At 30.6% G+C, this 19546-nt stretch overlaps 2 protein-coding genes across 5 annotated transcripts; one reads left to right on the forward strand and one right to left on the reverse strand.

The window, feature by feature from the left end:
* The first annotated feature begins 2276 nt into the window (after positions 1-2276).
* On the forward strand, positions 2277-7923 carry LOC108473813 (uncharacterized). The gene is made up of 16 exons (XM_017775583.2): positions 2277-2547; positions 2639-2745; positions 2888-2996; positions 3107-3171; positions 3670-3708; positions 3807-3903; positions 3979-4075; positions 4323-4386; positions 4457-4533; positions 4645-4726; positions 5793-5857; positions 6009-6093; positions 6301-6369; positions 6458-6525; positions 7046-7094; positions 7289-7923. Exons 1-16 carry the CDS (start codon positions 2475-2477, stop codon positions 7676-7678), a joined length of 1536 nt encoding a protein of 511 aa, XP_017631072.1. The 5' UTR covers positions 2277-2474; the 3' UTR covers positions 7679-7923.
* LOC108473812 (mitogen-activated protein kinase kinase 3) lies at positions 7203-12491 on the reverse strand. 4 transcript variants are annotated; one of them, XR_008274424.1, is made up of 12 exons: positions 12070-12491; positions 11485-11635; positions 11129-11383; positions 10786-11004; positions 10566-10703; positions 10226-10393; positions 10002-10115; positions 9623-9730; positions 9034-9125; positions 8278-8667; positions 7609-7702; positions 7203-7520 (listed from the first exon to the last, which is right to left on the reverse strand). XR_008274424.1 is itself a non-coding variant. In XM_017775579.2 (11 exons), the coding sequence occupies exons 2-10, from the start codon at positions 11584-11586 to the stop codon at positions 8307-8309; spliced, it is 1557 nt and encodes a 518-aa protein (XP_017631068.1). In that variant the 5' UTR covers positions 11587-11635; positions 12070-12491; the 3' UTR covers positions 7203-7702; positions 8278-8306. The 4 variants fall into 4 exon arrangements, 3 of the variants coding, with proteins under 3 accessions (XP_017631068.1, XP_017631069.1, XP_052877646.1); XM_017775579.2 differs by having other exon boundaries at positions 7203-7702; XM_017775580.2 differs by lacking the exons at positions 7203-7520; positions 7609-7702 and adding an exon at positions 7915-8147.
* Positions 12492-19546: the final 7055 nt, after the last annotated feature.

Genomic DNA, 19546 nt, shown 5'->3' on the forward strand with positions numbered 1-19546 from the left:
TTGCACAATCTTCTTCGGTAACGTGATATTCCACGAAACTTTGGTATGGGATGTTTAAATTACAAATGGAGGATTGCAAGATTCATTCATATTTTTAATTTGTGATGTGATAGTAACTTTTATAATTTAAGTGTTCTTTTAAGCAATTAATAAAGATTTTGAATTAATAAAATATTATCATAGTTCTTTTCAATAAGTATATAAACTAACATTTAAATTTATATGATTTTTGCATATACTTATAAATGCTTTTTTTTATAAATATATACATATTGACATTTAAATCTAAATGTAAATATGATTTTTGTTGTTCCATTAAAGTTTTTTCTGGAAATTTTTGTTGACAAAAATACACATTAATGACATTTGTAATTACAATAACAAGATTTTATTTTCAAGGTAAATTATATTATAATTTATTTTAGAATGGAATTATTCTTATATTTGTCACTTTAAATTTTTTGTTAATTTAATTACTCTAATTAAAATAATTATTTGAATTTGTCACCGTTGAAAAAATCTATTAATTCACAAACAGATTACTGACGTGGCTTTTTTTTTTTTACGAAAGCTAAAGATATCTTTGTAATTAGTCAAAAGCTGTTTTTTTTTTATTTGCAATGTGAATATTTTAATGGTGACATCGTCAACATTTGAATCATCTTTAATAATAGGGAATTCCATGACTATACTTACACATTTTCCGATGAGCCTACTTGTCAACATAACACAGTCTACTACTCTATTGTCACCGATTATATGATCAAGCTGAAGTTTTTAACAAAATAAAAATTATTAACGCATCATTTGTTTAAAATACAAAAATCATTCATATAAAATAACCAATTAAACTTATTTTTTATATATTGTTAAATAGATCTACAAATTTTCCACCATAACCTTCTATCAAAGAACTCTTCGATTAAAGGATACTAGAATGAATAATAAAACAACCATCGACCATCAAAATTACTAAGGGATTGTACAAATTTGACCAAACAAGCTAACGGAAATATTACTCTTTTACTTAAAAAAAAAAAAATCTTTCTAAACTCAAATATGCTCCTTAAAGTATAGGCGTAAAGCGGTTTTTTCTCTTCTTTTTCTTTGACATTCTTTTAATTGAATTTCGATATTAGGATTTTCATTATTCGATTTGTTCTTAAGGGGTATGAAAAATTAAAAAAAAAAAGGGTAAAATAATAACCTTGACTAAGCCTAACTTTAGCTAATTCACTTGTTTGATAAGATTAAAACAAGTTCAAAACTCAAGATTCGAGTTTTTTTTTTCTTTTAAATTATTGGCAATCAAATAAAGAAAAAAAATTTCAATACTAAAAATAAATCACGAATAAATTTCACAAGTTTCAACATTGAAAAAGTGACTGGTGCTCTTATGTTTGTAAACAAACTCATCGAAAAGGGTAAGGGTTATGGTTAACTATTGTCACCATTAGAGCTTCCATTCTTAAAGAGTATTCAAATGTTAATGATGTCACAATTGAAATATTCATGTTCCAAATAAACCTTAAAAGATATTTTAGACTAATTATAAAAGGTATTTAATTTTAGTTAAAAGTAAAAAAAAAAGACCACACCAACAATACATTAGCAGATTATCAAAATTTTAAAAATAATAATTAATTTGAACAATTATTTAATTAACATAACCAAAATAAAAGCAAAACTATTTTAAAATTATATCCTATATAATTTACCTTTTATTTTATTTTATCATAACAAGATTTTATTCTCAACACTCACTAATTAATTAACACTCAAAAGAATCACCAATAATGTAAATATCAATGATTTTTGTTTCTTATATATATTGAGGCAACGAGGCTAATAAATGCGGATACGAAAAGTTGGTCGATTACATATTTAAAATTAGGTTAAAATGTGATGTTAGTCTACGTATTTTTGATAAAAAGTGAAATTTAAATTTTGTATTTAAAAATTTAAAATTAAATTTTTATCTTAAAATTTAAATTTAATCATTAAAATTGTAAAGTTTTTTTTAAATGGTCAACTTAAAATTTTGATTAAATTGCCCTTAATAATGTGATATATAATTGACATAAAATAAATACATTAAATTAATAAAATTTGACAAAATTATCATTAACCTCAACAGTTAAATTAAGATTTTCAAATTGAAAAAATAAGTGTATCAAATTTCACAAATTTTAACCTTAAAAGTTACCCCATCTAACTTGAAAACTGTTTTTGGTAATTAAGTATTAATTCTACCAGTGTTTGTATTTTTCAGCGAGAAACCGCCGGTAAACTGCGAAAAAAGAAATTTGAAATTTCCCGCCAGCTCAAACCATGGCCAAACATTCCCTCGCTTGTAATCCAAATGAAATATATAAAACATTTCAATCTCCAAATAATTTCATTTTTGTTTTTAATATCGTCTTCTTTGGATCTCTCTCCGAGCTTGTGATTTCTGCAGAAAAAAAGAAGAAGAAATGCGAACCGATTCGTCAACTTTCCAATATTTTTTCCACGGTATCAGATCCAGAGAACTCAGTAGCTTTAGAGGTAAGGCTTATTTTTCTCTATTTTTCGTATCTAGAATTTCTCTTAAAAGAATTCTATCTATGATTATTTCAATTTTTTGGAAAAAATTCAGTTAGAAAACGAGCATGGATTGACGAATTAGCTTCGGATTTTACTGAAATCGGAGCGATTGAAAACAATGTTTTAGAAACGCCTCCTTTGGCCGTCTCCTTTTGTAAGGTACTCTTTTTTTTTTGTCAGTTTATTAAAACTGTACAAATAATATTTAATTTATGGAGTATATGTTTTTTTCCCCATGTAAAAAGAGTGTAAGTGATTTTAATAAAAATTATTGTATTTTGAATGAAATCCCTAATTTCAGGCAAGTAAAAATTCCCATATTTTCGCTGTATCTGATGAGGCTGGATATGTAAACCTGTTTGATTCTCGGCGGGAGCTTTCTTCTGCTGCATCTTACCATGAAAATGCAGGTTAGATTGTCAGGATTTTCATTAAAATCTGATTTATTTTGTCTTCGTATACCACTTTTACTTTCAGTTCTAATAATGGTGTTTTTTTTCACCTAATAAATTTTGTATAGAAAAAGCAAGAATCGATGATTGGCTAGCACATCAAAATGCCATATTTGATGTATGTTGGATCAAGGTAGGTCACATTTTTTATTCTTTCTACGCAATTATGAATTGAACATAAGCTAGTAGCTTCAGCTTGAAACGTCAAATGAAGATATTATCCATGTTAGATCGGCAGTCCTATAAATACATATCTTAGAACTATCATATGTAGTCAGGCTTTAGACTCCTGAGGATAGTTCTTGTGCTTGCATTGGAAATTGTTGGTTGTAAAACATCCGTGGGATGGTTGATCCCAATCTTTTGGACATAATCATCAAGAATAGAGGAGTGCTGTATATGCCTATATTGCTCTTGCTTTTCATTACAAATGTATATTTTCGAAAATTAATATAACCTTTCAAGAAAATATACACTCACTCATATCTGACACTACGTCCAAATCCGAGTAACATCAGTTCGTATCTATTAAACCTATTTTTGGTTGAACCGAAGAGATAATTACCATACAAAATCTTCTAGCCAATGCATTTATGCTTTTTTTATGCTAATATTCTGATATTTCTTGCAGGAAGATACCCACATTTTAACAGCTTCAGGGGATCAAACTGTAAGTAGCCATGTGTAGAAAACAGTTTATTTTATTGGTTCAACGAGAAAGAAACAAAGAAACCAAATGAACTAATTTTCCTTTTGAACATTGTGCAGATAAAAGTATGGGATGCTCAGGATAAGAAATGCGCTGGAGTCTTGATGGGGCATACGGGAAGTGTTAAATGTTTGAGTTCTCATCCAACCAATTCTGGTAGCTCTCTTGAACATATTTCTTTTCCTTGTTTGTTCAGAAAGATCTGGCCATTTACCATTGATTGTCCAACAGATCTTGTTCTCTCTGGGTCGAGAGATGGGTCCTTTGCCATTTGGGATCTAAGATGCAAGAGTAACTCGAAAAGTAGATGTGATGAAGTCTGCCATCCGTAAGTTGTTGCAACTTATTTTCTCATACATTGTCTAGGACAATGTTATTTGTGTGAGAGTATTTATATGATTTTTTAAAAGTATTTTCATATACGCAAAAGATTCTTGGAGATCATATCTTTGTATCTATGGATCAAACATGATTGTCGGATATGGATACTTTAAAAATGAAATTGAGCCTAGGAGTTTATATTTGTGATATTAGGAAATAATACCTCCATTCTTTGTTATTTTCACCTGATTCAGATCAACCTCCATGGTTAAAGGAGCTCATCTTTCACCTCAAGCAAGGCGGGGGAGGCATGGCAAGGTTTGCTCACTGCTGAGGTTTATTCAATATATTGTAAGCAATTTTTAATGCTTTATTTATATCTTTTCAGGCTGCTGCTGCCAGCATTACATCAGTTATTTATCTCAAAGATGAGATTTCCATTGCCACATCTGGAGCAGCAGACAGGTACGTTAGAAGCTCAGTGACATCACTAAGATCAAGTTTTGAGTTCTTGTGCATATGCTATATCATGCTTACTTAATATACTCTCCCGCTTAATCCTGGTGGTTATTTCAGTGTTGTGAAGTTCTGGGATACCAGAAATCTGAAATCTAATGTTACTCAGGCATGTCCACATCCAGAGTCTTCAACACAAAAGGTTAGATTTTCTATCCCGCAATATATTTCAAAAGCAGTATTTTACTAAATAAGAAAATTCACTCTCATACATGAAAGGAATATTGGTGTCCAACCCAGCAATCTACTGCTAATTGTCCATTGAAGATTGTACAGGCTCGATTCTATTTGAAAAAAAATAGAATTTTGAGTTAATTATTAGAGTCAATTCGAATAAGTAATTCGAGTAATCGAGTTAGAATTTTATAATTCGAATAACTTGAATAATTCAAATAATAGATCAGTGTAAATATCTTTTTACTTCTTGTTAATTTTGAAAATTAATAAATTAGTCTATCTTAACCAAAATAATTCAAAATAATTTTAAATTTTTAAAATAATTAAAAATTAAAATATTTATAAAATTCCAAATTTTATATATATTTAAAATATTATAAAAATCTTTAAAAATTCTAAAAATATATAAAAAGTTAAATTTTAAAAATATTCTAATATCATAATTTTGAGATTTAAATAAGTTAATTAATTATTTAAGTTTATCATATTAAAATATCTTATTTTTATTATTTTGCTTTGAAAATGTTTTGAAATATATATGGTTTTAAATTTACTTGCTCTAACATGAAATTAGTTATATTATAACAAGATTTTGATTTGACATGTTTAATTTTTAAATTGACTCAAACAATTTCATTTGATTTATTTTGACTCAAATTTTATTTCACTCGATTTGAATTGAAAAAAATTCAAATTGAGTTAGGATGATAAAATAGTATTTGTCAATTTGATTAATTTAAAATTTTTTCACTCATTCAACTCAATTTGATCAAACATTTTCCCCTAAATACGGATTTATAGCTGCTCTACATCTACTCTCATTTTTGAATCATGCTCAACATTCATATCTAATGTTATATGGCTATAGGGATACGGTTCTTCAAATGCATAAAAAAACTAATAAGAAGACTGAACATAGTGTCAGATACATTCTTATATTCAACTCACACTTAAATTCGAGCAACATAGATTCGTAGATAGAGTTTTAACTAGAGTTATTCATATTGAACATGTTAATGGTACCATTTCAGGGTATATCTAGCTTGTCCCAGGATTTGAAAGGAGTATTTCTCACAGCATCTTGCATGGATAACAGGTAATGAATCTGACAAGCATCTGTTTATTTAAGTCTGATTGTACTTACCGTACAGCCAGAATTTGTTTAATCTGGCTTTGCACTAACTAAAAACATCATTTCATTAATTGTTATGTCTAATTCGGCTGCAATTTTCTTTCTTTTTTACCAGGATATATTTGTATAATGTACTTCAGCTTGATAAGGGCCCGATTGACACTTTCTCTGGATGCCAAATAGAATCTTTTTATGTAAAGGTACGTTCTACTTAATTTTATGTACTGTTCATCTATGTTTGAAGTATCCATGTTTGGTCCCAGCATATATTCGGGTATCAGCATGGTGATATGATCTTAACAAAATCCTCAAAATAAATGGAAAGAAAATTGAACATGCAATTGCAGATGATTTCTTTTATTTGACTGCTAATTTCTCCTATACTTCGAATATATGTGCAATTGCAGGCTGCAATCAGTCCAGATGGAGATCACGTATTAAGTGGTTCAAGTGATGGAGATGCTTACATATGGAAGGTTGGGTTCTTAAAATGAAAATATATGTTTGGAATAAATATTTCTTGTTTTTATTTCAGTACATAATATAGCTAGCAATGGAAAGCAGGTAAACAAGCCTCTAGCGGAGCCTATCATCTTGAAAGGTCATAAAGGAGAAGTTACGGCAGTAGATTGGTAATTTCCTTTCATTGCAACCATTGTTATTGTTTTTTTTTTATTATGTGATTGGTCATGGATCAAAATTTGTGATGAATGCACATAGAAATCTATCTATTTGAATACATTAGTAACATTAGAATTATTATGGCTAATATTTGTAATTTTAAAAGATAAATTTGTATAGAGTTTAAATTCTTTAGACTCTCATTTTGTAGATAGATTTTAATCTTGATTGTCGATGTCATTTAAATTATATAGTTAAATCTCTGAGAGTTCAAAGGTTTTTCTTGTTTGGTTTTTTTTTTTGTAATTTTTTTATTTGTTTGTTGCTTTTTCAAGTCTGCTTTTACTTTTTTTTGATGGTTTAGAGAATTTCTTTTGTGAAATTTAACTTTCAAAAATTAAGTTAATTTAGGCAGATATGAAATTAAATTTTTGCCTAAAGCTGCATGGTTTATGAAACTCGAGTTTTAGCCCCATATTGCTAGATCGTTAGTTTTAAATGTTATATCTTTCTTTTCTTCATATTCTGCAGGTGCCTATCTGAGGTTGGGAAGATAGCAACCTCTGCAGATGATTTCACGGTCAGTGTTGAGCTTGTTATATTTGCGTCTAAAATCTGTGTGAAAATTTCAAAAAGAAAAAACACTTGCATGTTTTAAGCATGTTTGTATGCGATATTCACACTTGAATTTGAATGGCATGTGCTGAGATTGAACATTATTTGGAAATTTTTATGCTTCTCAAAATTCTAACCAGAACTGCGTACAATTTTCAGGTTCGACTATGGAACATTGAACCCAGATACTGCTCGAGCACAAGATTGCCATCTTCCGTCCGAAGAAGAGTAATGGCAGTTCCAAGCGCAGAAAGTAGTAAGCTATTGGTGAATGAGACTGTAGAACCAATGGATCAAATAAAGCAACCTGGTACTTGTAGTTCATATTCTTCAGATGAAGCACTCCAAATTTACTCATCTAGTCCTGCCACTGCATCTTTACTTAGAACTCCTGAAGCACAGAAGAAAAAGTTCCCATCAACTTCAGACTCAAATGAAACCTTTGAGAAAACACCTGAAGCCGCAATGAGGAGTCCGACTTCGGTGCTGAATCCTCCTTCCTCGTTGAAACGGAAAACCATCCGCGATTACTTTCTAGCCATTCAATGAAACTTGTCGCCACATGGAACCAGACTGTATAAAAGTACTTGAAATTCAGATGGGCAACTCAAGTTCCTTCTAAATTCTAACCCATAGATTTAATAGTTGCTCAGACTCTATGTATATGATAACATACACATGTAATCTTGAGAGGTCAATTAATCACTAAACAGCCAACTGTAAAAACACATGGGTGTTTATTTGTGTTTGACACATCCAAGTATCAATATAGGGTATGTATATGATTATTTAAATATATCACGGATAAAATTGATGAATACAGATAATAAAACTCATTATCAGTCAGTATACACATGTCTGTATTGATAAGTCCAGCAAATAACATCGATAACAATGGCAATACTCTTATCTTATATGTTACAAAAGCAGAACATGTGATTTACACCAATATACGTGATACCAACATGCACTACATGAGATCAACAGTCAATGGAAGAAGTTGAAAAAGTTGTAGAAACTGTAATAAGAAAGAGTAATTTAGCTCAAAAATGATGAAATTCTCATTCCATGACTGCAATAATCAATCCGGTAGCAAGATGAAACCGAATGTTAATGTAAACTTTGTGAACAAGTCAAGAACTACTAACCTCAAGAGGAGAGCATGCTCGTAGTTCGTCTATTGAATAATGTAAAGCTCTTGTTTAGCTATAAAATAGTGACCGATGACATTTCCTGGTTCCATTATAAATTGTTCCTGAAATGTACCCATTCGCTTACTAGGGATATCGATAGATAGATCTTTAAAGTTAGGCATGCCCTCTACTTGTAAACCATCCCCACAAATTAGAAACTGATTTCCAATAATGAAGGATCCTGAGACACGGATTGCTACTCCGTCTTGACCATGAGCACGACATTGAAGTTTTTCTACAACATGTACAAGCTTTTCAGGGGGCCAGTCACCTGCTAATGTGCCCCGGATACTGGACAGCTTTGCATGGATATCATTTGGACCAACAAACTGCTTCCCCGAGAAACTGAATGTAATAAAAAGGAAATTCCTCTTAGTAATGCAAACCATAAAGCCACAGCAGGCTGCCCAAAAAAATTTAACCGTATTCAAACATGTTCCATAACTAAAATACTTTTGCCATATGAACATTCAACTGTAAAGCTTTTAAATGGTATCTTCTTCTGCAGAAATGTTTTTGATCGAGATTACTCTAATGGGGTATTTATAACCATAGTTATACATTTATGGGAAGAATAAAAGTAAATTAACTAAGAACCATAATGTTAGTGAAACCTGAAGAGAAAAGCATGAAATATGTAAGCATGAGGATTATTCTACTGATTTACCATGAAAACAATGATAGGAAATCTATCAATTGCTAGTTCATTACCTAAAAGTCGCATCTTCATTGTATAGGGTCCTTGCATGCGGCCAGTTTTCGTCCGGTCCATCAAATAGTAAGTAATAGTGTAATGTCAACATCTGATCATGCAAACATTAGTGTTAGTATCCATTAAAAAAAAAAAAAAGATAAACAATACACAAATTCCAAGTTCCAGTAACTTTTCAATGTTGAATAAAATATTTTACCTTGAATGCTTAACCATATTATAACCAGACAACCTGTTTTATTATCTTACCTCCAAAGTTTTGAAAAAGATGCTCAATACGGATATTAGACAGTGAAAGTAAATGGATGGAAACTAACAGAGAATTCTTTTAACAGATATTTGATCTGCCAACCGCCATAATGTATGATTGATATTCTAACTTTGACCATCTAATCAGCAGCAGCAGTTGAGGTTCTATATGCCCCTAAAGTAAGAACCTTGAAATGCTATACTATTATGTAACAATATGGACAATATTTCAAGTTTAAATATATCGAACTTCGTGCCTACGTCCTATGCCACAATGAAAATACCAAACATGTGTTTAACTTTTGGAATATAATCTAAAATAAGAGTTCATATACTCACATCAGCCAAATCTTTCAGTCTTTGAGTTGGATCAAAAACACTTCGAACAAATGCTGCTAGGTCTACTGTATCATGCTCATGCTTTTTGATAAATGGATGGGAAAGAAGCTGCAATCAGACAATATCAATTCAGCAAATTGTTAAGCTCAAATTGTCACATGTTATGTTGTTCCAACTTTTCATTCTTCTTTTAAGTACCTACGTCTGCCAATTGTATCTAACACATACTCGACTGGACATAGGTACAGGGATATGATCCTCCAGGCTCTAAGGACTCTCCAAATACATGGAAATCTTAGAAAAATTGAACATACCCATGTTTGGTACTTACAACCGAATCTGACTAACATAGGTCATATATTCATCAAGTATAAGTTACCTGCTCAGCTGTTGGTCTGGCATCTGCATCCTTCTGCAGGCAAGCATCGATAAATAAACAGAACTCTGGTGAAAATTTGTGTTTTGGCGGTGATGGGGATGGATCATCCAAGATCTTCCATGAAATTCGGAAATTCTAATGTCAGATTAAATGAACTAAAAGATAATATAAGTTTCAAGCAACATTCAATGTCAAGCTTTGTATTAAAGGCACTGGTATATTACCTGCAACATGAGATTAACAGGTCCTTCATTAGCCATATATGGAAATTCTCCAGTTCCGCACTCAAAGAGAGCAAGACCAAGGCTCCATATATCAGCAGGATAAGAATAACTCTCATTTCGAATTCGTTCGGGTGACATGTATGTAACAGTTCCGACAAAGGTAGCACACTGGTAACAAGTCCAAAGCAGTTGTTAGACATTTATCATAGATTTTAATAACTGATTATCATCTTTGAGAGCAACTCCAGCAAAGACATCTCTTTAATAAACTAAAATAATCAAACGTAATGATAGCAAAGAAAAAAATCAAGCATGAACTGCTTAATATCTAATCACTAACCATTGCCATTGAATTATCTAGGCCAGCACTTATGCCAAAATCTGTTATTTTGGGCTCCCCTTTAAGATTTACGAGCAAATTTGCAGGCTTGATGTCTCTGTGAACCAAATGCCTAACTCCATGCAAGTAGCTTAGTCCCTAGGTGATACGAAATGTGGTTTCAATTTAAAACTATGTAGCATATATAGGCCGATCACAGAACAAGATGAGATGTTATTACCTGCAGGAGCTTCTGAAACATAGATGAAAGGACTGGTTCTGGTATACTTTTCTTCAATCTTAAGATATCTGCCAGTGACCCTCCATCCATGTATTCTAAAGCTATGCTTATTTGTCCCGAGTCTGGGGAATAGAAAGCTCCATGGAATTCCACCAGACCCTCAGAACAGGGTGCTTCACAAAGTGTCCGTATTTCTGTCAAAAGTTGTTGTCTTTTCTCCTAATATGCAAAAATGTAACTCGGATATAAACCAAATCTATAAACCCCTTGGTGCTCTTCATGATTGAAATAAATCTAGCCGACTTTTAAATGAAAAACAAGCATATCTTTGCAACAAAATTACCTTCTCAAAAATATTAATTTTCTTCAATGCAAGAATTCTATGAGATGGAATATGCATAGCTCTTTGAACAACACTGCTTGCACCACTACCTATTGCCCCGAATATCCGCATCTCATGAGATGCACAACGATATGTCTTTTCACCTTGATCCGTTTCGTCCACAGGTGAAGATGTGCATTTTTGCAATCCAAGCTCATTAATGTTATACACTCCATATGATCTACTCAACAAGTTGACAGTTCCACCATCCGACAGCTTCAAAGAAATCCCAAAACAGAAACATTTTATGTAAGAATCATCATAAGGATAAAAACTAGCTTCATAATCACATAAAACTCATCGATGGCGAAGTTTACCATGTAAGAATCATAAGGATCAAGTGTTGATCCAGCCGAGAATCCCTTCTCGGCATCAAACAGAGGGGCTAGCTTCTTCCTTAACTCTTCTAATCCCGACATTATAACTCACTATGACAGTAAATTCGACAATGACGCATTCGTTCTCACACTGTCCAAATACAGAACCAATCTCATTATCTCATAAAAATCTTGTAATAACATGTCTTTAACAAACAAAAATTCCCTAACAATAAAGAAAAAGGAAATAATTGAACAGATTTTACTGCACACGCACAAGGAATTTCAAAGCAACCAACCGTGATTCACTATTCTAACGAAATTAAGGGATAATTGTTCTGTAATTATCATTGCCCATCGAATGAAACAACGATCCAATTCAAATTCCCATGAAATCAGAAAGGGGGAAAAAAGAAAAAGAAAAACTTGAAAGCTTTCTTCTAAAAATCAGTGGATATTGAATTAAAAAAACGAAAGAACTATAACAGAATTGGAAACTTGTATAAGAATAGCATTAAAAATTCAAATTGAAAAACTTTAAAATCAGCAAAAAAGTAGAGAATTATCATCAGAGGATATAGTTACTTGTTTTAGTTTCTATCTTCCCAATCCGACGCAGGAGTTCAGTTCGATGCAGTTATCTTGTTTGCAGTTGCTATCTGTTGACTAATTTACAGACAACCCCCATGAAAATTGTAATAATTGTTCCCAAATCTCGATTATAGTGTTGAATCTCGGCCCAATGATCTAGACTCAGTTCTAGCCCACCAGTTTCAGAAGTGACTGAAGAGGAAATTGTCGCAACTGTGTTTTAGATGGGGCCCTGAAGGCTCCTGGGCCTGGTGGTTTTTGTGGTGCATTTTTTCTGCAGTTTTGGGATATTATTAAGGAGAGATTTGTTGTACGGTGAAGAACATTTTCCAAAATGGCCGTATGCTTCGAGAACTAAATCAGACTAGTATCGTGCTTATTCTAAAGGTGAAACGACTTGAAGATGTAACTCAAGTCAGTCCTATCAATTGCTGCAATTTTGCTTATAAAATCATATCGAAAGTAATGACAAACAGACTGAAAGAGGTTATGGGGGAGGTGTATCACTTCGAACCAAAGTGCTTTTGTGGAGAAAAGAATTGTTCATGATAATATCCTAGTTGCTAATGAAACCTTTCATCATCTGAAATTTAAGAAGAGCGGTTGATATGGATAAAGCATCTGACAGAGTCGAGGGGTTGTTTGAGAAGCTATAATGATTAAAATGGGGTTGGATCTTATTGTTTGGAGTGCTTGTCATTTGTTTCCTACAATCTTCTTGTTAATGGTAAATTGATACATGTATGAATGGTTGGAAATTTATTAAATTTCACTTATAAAAGTGGTTAATTTTTAAATTTAGAAAATCAATCAACTTACGATGATTTTTTAGATGTGATCAATGCATTTCTGAGTTGAGATGTTTTCATAGTATTCGAATATCTATTTTTTAATTACGAAACGCACTTTGAATCACTCAATTTCAAGCTCAAAAGCTCAAATTATGACAATTTTATTGAAAATTGCGTGAACAAAATTTCTAAACGAGATTATTACGGGAAATTATGAATTTCGAGCTTTTAATTCAAGTTTAAATAAGATTGGGTTCAATTTTTAGGTTTAATTTTTATTATATATGAGCCAAATATTATATTTATTAGGTTTTATTATTTTATTATTTATTTATTTTGAATTTTAAATATATTTTAAAGTTTTTTAAGTTGTTTAGCAATTTTATGTTTATTAGTCAAAGAATAAAATTTAATTTTAGATTAATTAGAGTTTCGTTTTACTTTAGAGTTTTGTTTGGAGTTAATTATTTAGCATATATAAATGCCTCTTCATTGTTCATTAGATACACAATTGTTTTCATTAATAATGTTTTCAATTCTAGGAGTTAATTTCTTTGTGCAAGATTTTTTTCTAATGATTATTATAAGTAGTTTTCTTCTCGATTTTCTTCAAGGGGTCGTGGGAATTTATTCTTAATTCTCTATCCATCAATTTGCTAAGGATTATTTTTTAAAGGGATGGTTAAAACCGTTAATTGAGTTTGTTGAGATTTATATATTAAAGGGTTCAATTAGACACTTACCCATCTATCCATCGGTTTATTCGATCCATTTTCCACTTTTAGTTTTTTTTTGTTTATTTATTTATTGTTTTGAATATTTACTCTTTGTTCTTAAATATCTTGTTTTAGTTATTTTTTATTTCGTTATTTTTCTAAATTTATTTGATATTTTCTTTTTAAGTCAAATCCAAATGAATTAAACAACTTGAATATGATCCTCTTTCACTTCTACCCTTTATCATAAACAATTTGTTACTTTTTTCCTACCTAGAGGCATTAGGCAAGGGGATCCTCTATCCCCTTACCTGTTCTTGTTGTCATTAATGTCTTGTCTAGGCTTGTAAACAAAATTATTGAGTCTGGTAGTCTTAGAGGTCTTAAGTTAGGAAAGGAAAGTCCCATTCTGTCCCATTTTGTCGCATTTGCTCTTCGCTGATAACTCATTGTTCTTTATTAAAGTTAATGCAATAAATTGTAAAGAGATGAAGAAAATTTTGTAGGTCTTATTGCAAAGCTTCAAGACAACAAGTTAACTTTCAGAAGTCCAGTCCAGTGCCATCTTTAGTTCCAATACCACTGATGCAATAAGAAAGGAAGTGGCTGATGGATTGTAGGTTTAAGTTACAACAAATCTTGGATCTTATCTTAGGATTTATCTCTCTTGGGCAAGATAAAATGCAAAGCTATAGAGTTTTTAAAGGAGAGGTTCAAGGGGAAATTACAAGTCTAGAAGCAACAATTGTTGTCTCAAAGTCGAAAGGAAGTCTTGATCAAGGCAGATGCCAGTGATGTTCCAATATATGTTATGCAATGCTTTAAGGTTCCAAAAAAAAATGCAATGGGATTAATGTCGAGATTGCAAAATTTTGGAAAGGACAAAGTCAAGAAGAAAAGAAAATACATTGACTTAATTGGTTGGAGTTAACAGTGAGAAAAGGAAAGGAAGGTCTAGGCTTCAAAGATTTCAATCTGTTAAGCAAGGCTTTACTCGCTAAACAATGCTAGAGGCTTCTTCAACAACCTAATTTGTACTAGGTAAAGATCTTTAAGGGTAGGTACTTTCCTAATGGTTCTTTTATAGAAGCTCGGAAGGGATCTAGAACTTCATGGGTTTGGGATAACCTGCTTGAGAGTAGAGACTCAAGAAAAATATTATTTGGCATGATTTTGATGGGAAGAAAGTGAACATTTGGAGAGATTTCCTCAAGGTATCGAGGTCATTGAGTCTAGGGATATTTTTAGGCTTACTCGTCTAAGTAAAATATGTGAAATTATTGTTAGAGCTATTAAGGAGATTCATGTAATACCTCTTACTCGACCTGATTGCCGGGTTCGAGCAACAGGATGCCACATTCGTTGCCAGAGTAACTACAAATAATTTCACAGCAAAACCATCATTTCACATAATCTGTCATGCAATCAACAACAATACAACATTGAATATTGTGAACATTCTTTTCCAGGTCTTATATGGGCATAGGAATGCTTTAAAGTTAACCTGAGATCAAATAGGAATGCTTTAAAGTTAACCTGAGATCGAATAAGAACTTTTTTGCAACATTCTTAAAATTTCAAATAAAAAATGTATCATAAATAAATTCTAAAATATTCAATCATGTCATAAGCACTCAAATACAATGATATACAAATAAATCTAAACCTTGATCGAGCTTACGAAAGCTCTTTTGGTGATCAGGGCACGAATTAAGACCAAATTGTAAAATTTTAAAAGTTGGGCTTGAAGACATGACGTCGCCAAATAGTTTTTCACGTCACGACATCAAACCATATGACATTGTGATATCACAAACTATTAAATGATGTTGCAACAATGGATATTCCACGTCATGACAAGAACCCTGTTTTTGGTAAATTTTGACAATTTGATATATATTTCATGTGAAACCAAATCAATAGTTCATTTGGTGCATAAATGAACACTTAAACCTACAAAAAGCCAACCCAAAAAATATACCAAGGTAGCCATTTAACCTCATTACACATCAATTAGACACTTTGTTAAACCATAACAACCTATGAAATCATCAACTATTCAAATATTTGATACCCCTCAATTGCATCATCTAACTCAACTATTTCATTCTCAATTTGGTTATTCATATATTTCAAATATAGCTAAACATGTTACCAATATGCACATTTATATACATAACCTATAACCATTCACTTTCAAACTTTGTTTAAGGTCCAAAATCAAGCATATTCAAGGATCAAACTCAAGAACATTCAAAATAAGCACATACACAACACAAATCCTATATACACGCCATATAACTGTATTTAGATTGTTTAAAAATCTACTGAATCGAAAATTGGATAGTGTGAGCTTTGAGACGATCTGATTGACGCGTTCTGCACAATGACCATATAAAAACAAAAAACGAAATAGAGTAAGCATATCAAATGCTTAATAAATTCATAATAAATTAATTTAACTTACCTTGTCATTATAACAATTTAAGTAATTGAAACATAAAGGCACAACATGACATATCATTGGCATCTGTATTTATATATTCATAAACCATTCCACAAGACAACCTGTAAGTTAGTACTTCAGATAACAAGATCATGAGATTTAAATTCATATATATGTACAACCAAATTACTTTATGTCATACTATTCAACCTTGTTCGATACTAAAACACATCAATGAAATTCACATTCAATCATTTCATTACCATATAATTTTTTTCCGGAGAACTCTAGCAATTTAAATTCGGATACACGAGACTAATTTACTTCCACAAATTTTAGAGTTGGTTTACTTATACAAGCCTTATTCAATACTGCTCACTCAAGCTGTCAAGAATTCGCAACATGTGTTGGATCTCAGCTATCGATAAGGAATAATTTGATTTACTCATACAAGTTGTGATATTTGGGTAGCCCACACAAGCTGTAGGTCAGGTTTACTTTTGCAAACTTTATTCGATGCTGCTTATTCAAGCTGTCGAGAAATCGCAATACATCCTGGATCTTAGTCATTGATAAAGAAACCTCTGACCAACACTCGATTTCTTTTTAAACCTTAATGGCATTCCATTCATATCCTAATCGTTTACTAAGTTCACACGGGCACTGTTATCATTTCTATAACATTTCAAATATTGAAACTATATACCCACTTTTCACATTTTGAATTACAATCCATATACATTCTTAACCCTGCAGCATCATCATATACATACTACTCAATTATATATCAATTTCAAATTTAATCATTATCATGTATCTATTCATAATAGTCATTTATTTCATGTTTACGATTTAGTCCATTTGATGTCAAAAGGCATTATTTACCTAACAATTCAAACAGATATGTAAAACAATATAATACAAACATAACATGAACTAATAAAGTAAGTCCCATATGAACTTACCTGACAAAAACGACAACAAATGAAACAACAAGGACTAATCTACAATTTTGCCTTTTCTTCAATTATCTTTCGATTGGTTCAAATCCCGACCTATAATAATTAATTTCCATTTATCAATTCTAAATATCTTTTAACAGCTTATTGTAAACATGTATCGACTCGATTTTATTTTGGATGTCCCCTAAAGTGTTACATTTTACTCAATTTAGTCCCTAAAACCAAAATAACTATATCTTTCACATTTAAGCTTTGTTTTTCAATCCGATTTCAATTTCATCATTCTATAAGCCTATATTATCTATAATTACATAAAATTCTATAAATTTTAAAATATTTACACTTTAGTCCTTAAGTTCAAAACTAACAATTTTCACTTTACAAATTAGTCATTTTTCATATCTAAGCTTAAAATCTAACAATTTAGCATCAAAAGTTTCAAGATTCAACAATGAAAACTTTTATAAATTTTAACAGTTTTACAAAATTTTACCCAAGCTAACTAAATCAAGCTCTTGGACCTTAAAGTTATAAAAATTTCAAGAAAATAACTAAATTAAACTAACCAATTGGAGATACTAAGCTTGAAATCCTTAGGCCAAAACTTTGGCTGATCCTTTAGCTAATGAAAACGGTGGAGGAGAAAGAAAGATAAAAATGGCTTTTGTTTTCATATTTTAAACATATAATTTTTATTTAATTAAAACTATTTTTAATATAAAAGAAAAGAAACATCTACCAACGGTCCCAATATATTTAAAATGGACTATTTTCCATTTAAAACCTTGTTAAATTATCACTTAAGCCTTTTAACAAATAAAAACTTTAGCAATTAATTTTGTCACTTTTATTCAGTAAAATTACTTATTCAAAATTCAATTCACCTATATAATAATTTCACAAATATTTAATAAAAATATTAAATTTTGAATAAGTAATTTTAATGGAAAATAGCCATTTTAAAATATATTAATGATTTTATATGACATAATTTAAAATGACTTTTTAAAGAAGTGGATATTGCAAAAATAAATTTTAAAAGATATTAGTTTTGAGATTTTCAAAATTTTATAGAAGATTTATTGTTTACTTTTACTTTTAAAAGTTATATGACAACCTTTCACTTTTCATTAAAAATTTCATTTTAAATTATGTCACATGAGATTTTACATATCATTTAATGATTAAATTAAATTTTAATAATAGAATGACATAATTGATATAACTTCAATCATTTGAAATGTAATGAGAATGTTTTCATGTTTACGAACCAATTTAAAATAATGGTTATAGTTTGATTATGATTGGTGCGTATAAAAATAATTGACATTTTTTTCGCCTTAACAAAACTCATATTATTACTGAATAAAAGAAACATATATCATCTCTAGTACCAAACATAACCAACACAAAAAATAAGAATCTTTTAGAGAAGTGTAACAGATTCTCTCTAAGATTTCTTTTAAGAAATCACACTCAATAGGGTGCTGGTAATTCATCTCAACTCAGAATATGAACCAGAGAGGATGAGATGAATCCACCCAGTTGGAAAGGCACATCCTCCTCCTGAATTGAGATGCAACCTAATCTGCAGCTCTAGTTGGCTTCTCTTCATAAACAAAACGTGTACTATCAAACCTTTGTATCATATACCCAACATATTCTTTACAATTGGACAAATACACCAATAACCCTATCCTTTAGTACGTAATAATGATCTCTTTGTACAAAACTTTAGAGTTCATCTCAACTTTTATATTTCTGAATCTCTTGTAGTCAGCAAGTAACAAACCTTCATGCATAGCAAGAGCCAAGAAACTTCTTCCCTTCTCAGCAACTAAAGCACCCATAGAATTTTTAATGACCACCCCAATTCCAACTTCCTTCGACAATAAATTGAAGGCACCATCACAATTAACAATCCGATAACCAACCGTAGGCGCAGTCCCTCTTACTTGCTTAGATCCATCCTTCCCTCCTCTAAAAGATTATTATTTTTTGTGTTGGTTATGTTTAGTACTAGAGATGATATCAGTTTCTTTTATTCAGTAATGATATAAGTTTTGTTGAGGTAAAAAAAAAAAAAAAGTCAATTATTTTTATATGAACAAATCATCATCAAACTATGTGTCATTTAATGGTTATATTAACTAATTTAATAATGACAAAGCTTTGATAATTTAGAATGTAATTAGAACGTTTAAAAGTTTAAAAACCAATTTCAAACAAGGGTTTTTAAGGGTGTTTGGTGCAATTAACTCTTAAATTAATATTTTAAATAGTCATTTTTTTAAAACTCATTTTTCAAGTTTAATATTTTATTTAAACTCTTTTAAGGATCATTATGCTAATTTTCAAGTTCAAGTGAATAGCTTAATTCTTAAATAAGTCTAATTCAAATATGTATAAGAAAATTATCTCATACGTAATTTATAGAAGTTTTTATATGACATGTCTTATAAATATAATATGTGTTTATTTATTTATATATTTAGTGTTTTTTTAACTTTTTTTATATTTCTAAAAACATGTCATATTTTTAATTTGTTTGTGAAA

This window comes from Gossypium arboreum, chromosome 11 (genome assembly GCF_025698485.1).
Source record: "Gossypium arboreum isolate Shixiya-1 chromosome 11, ASM2569848v2, whole genome shotgun sequence".
Taxonomy (NCBI): domain Eukaryota; kingdom Viridiplantae; phylum Streptophyta; class Magnoliopsida; order Malvales; family Malvaceae; genus Gossypium; species Gossypium arboreum.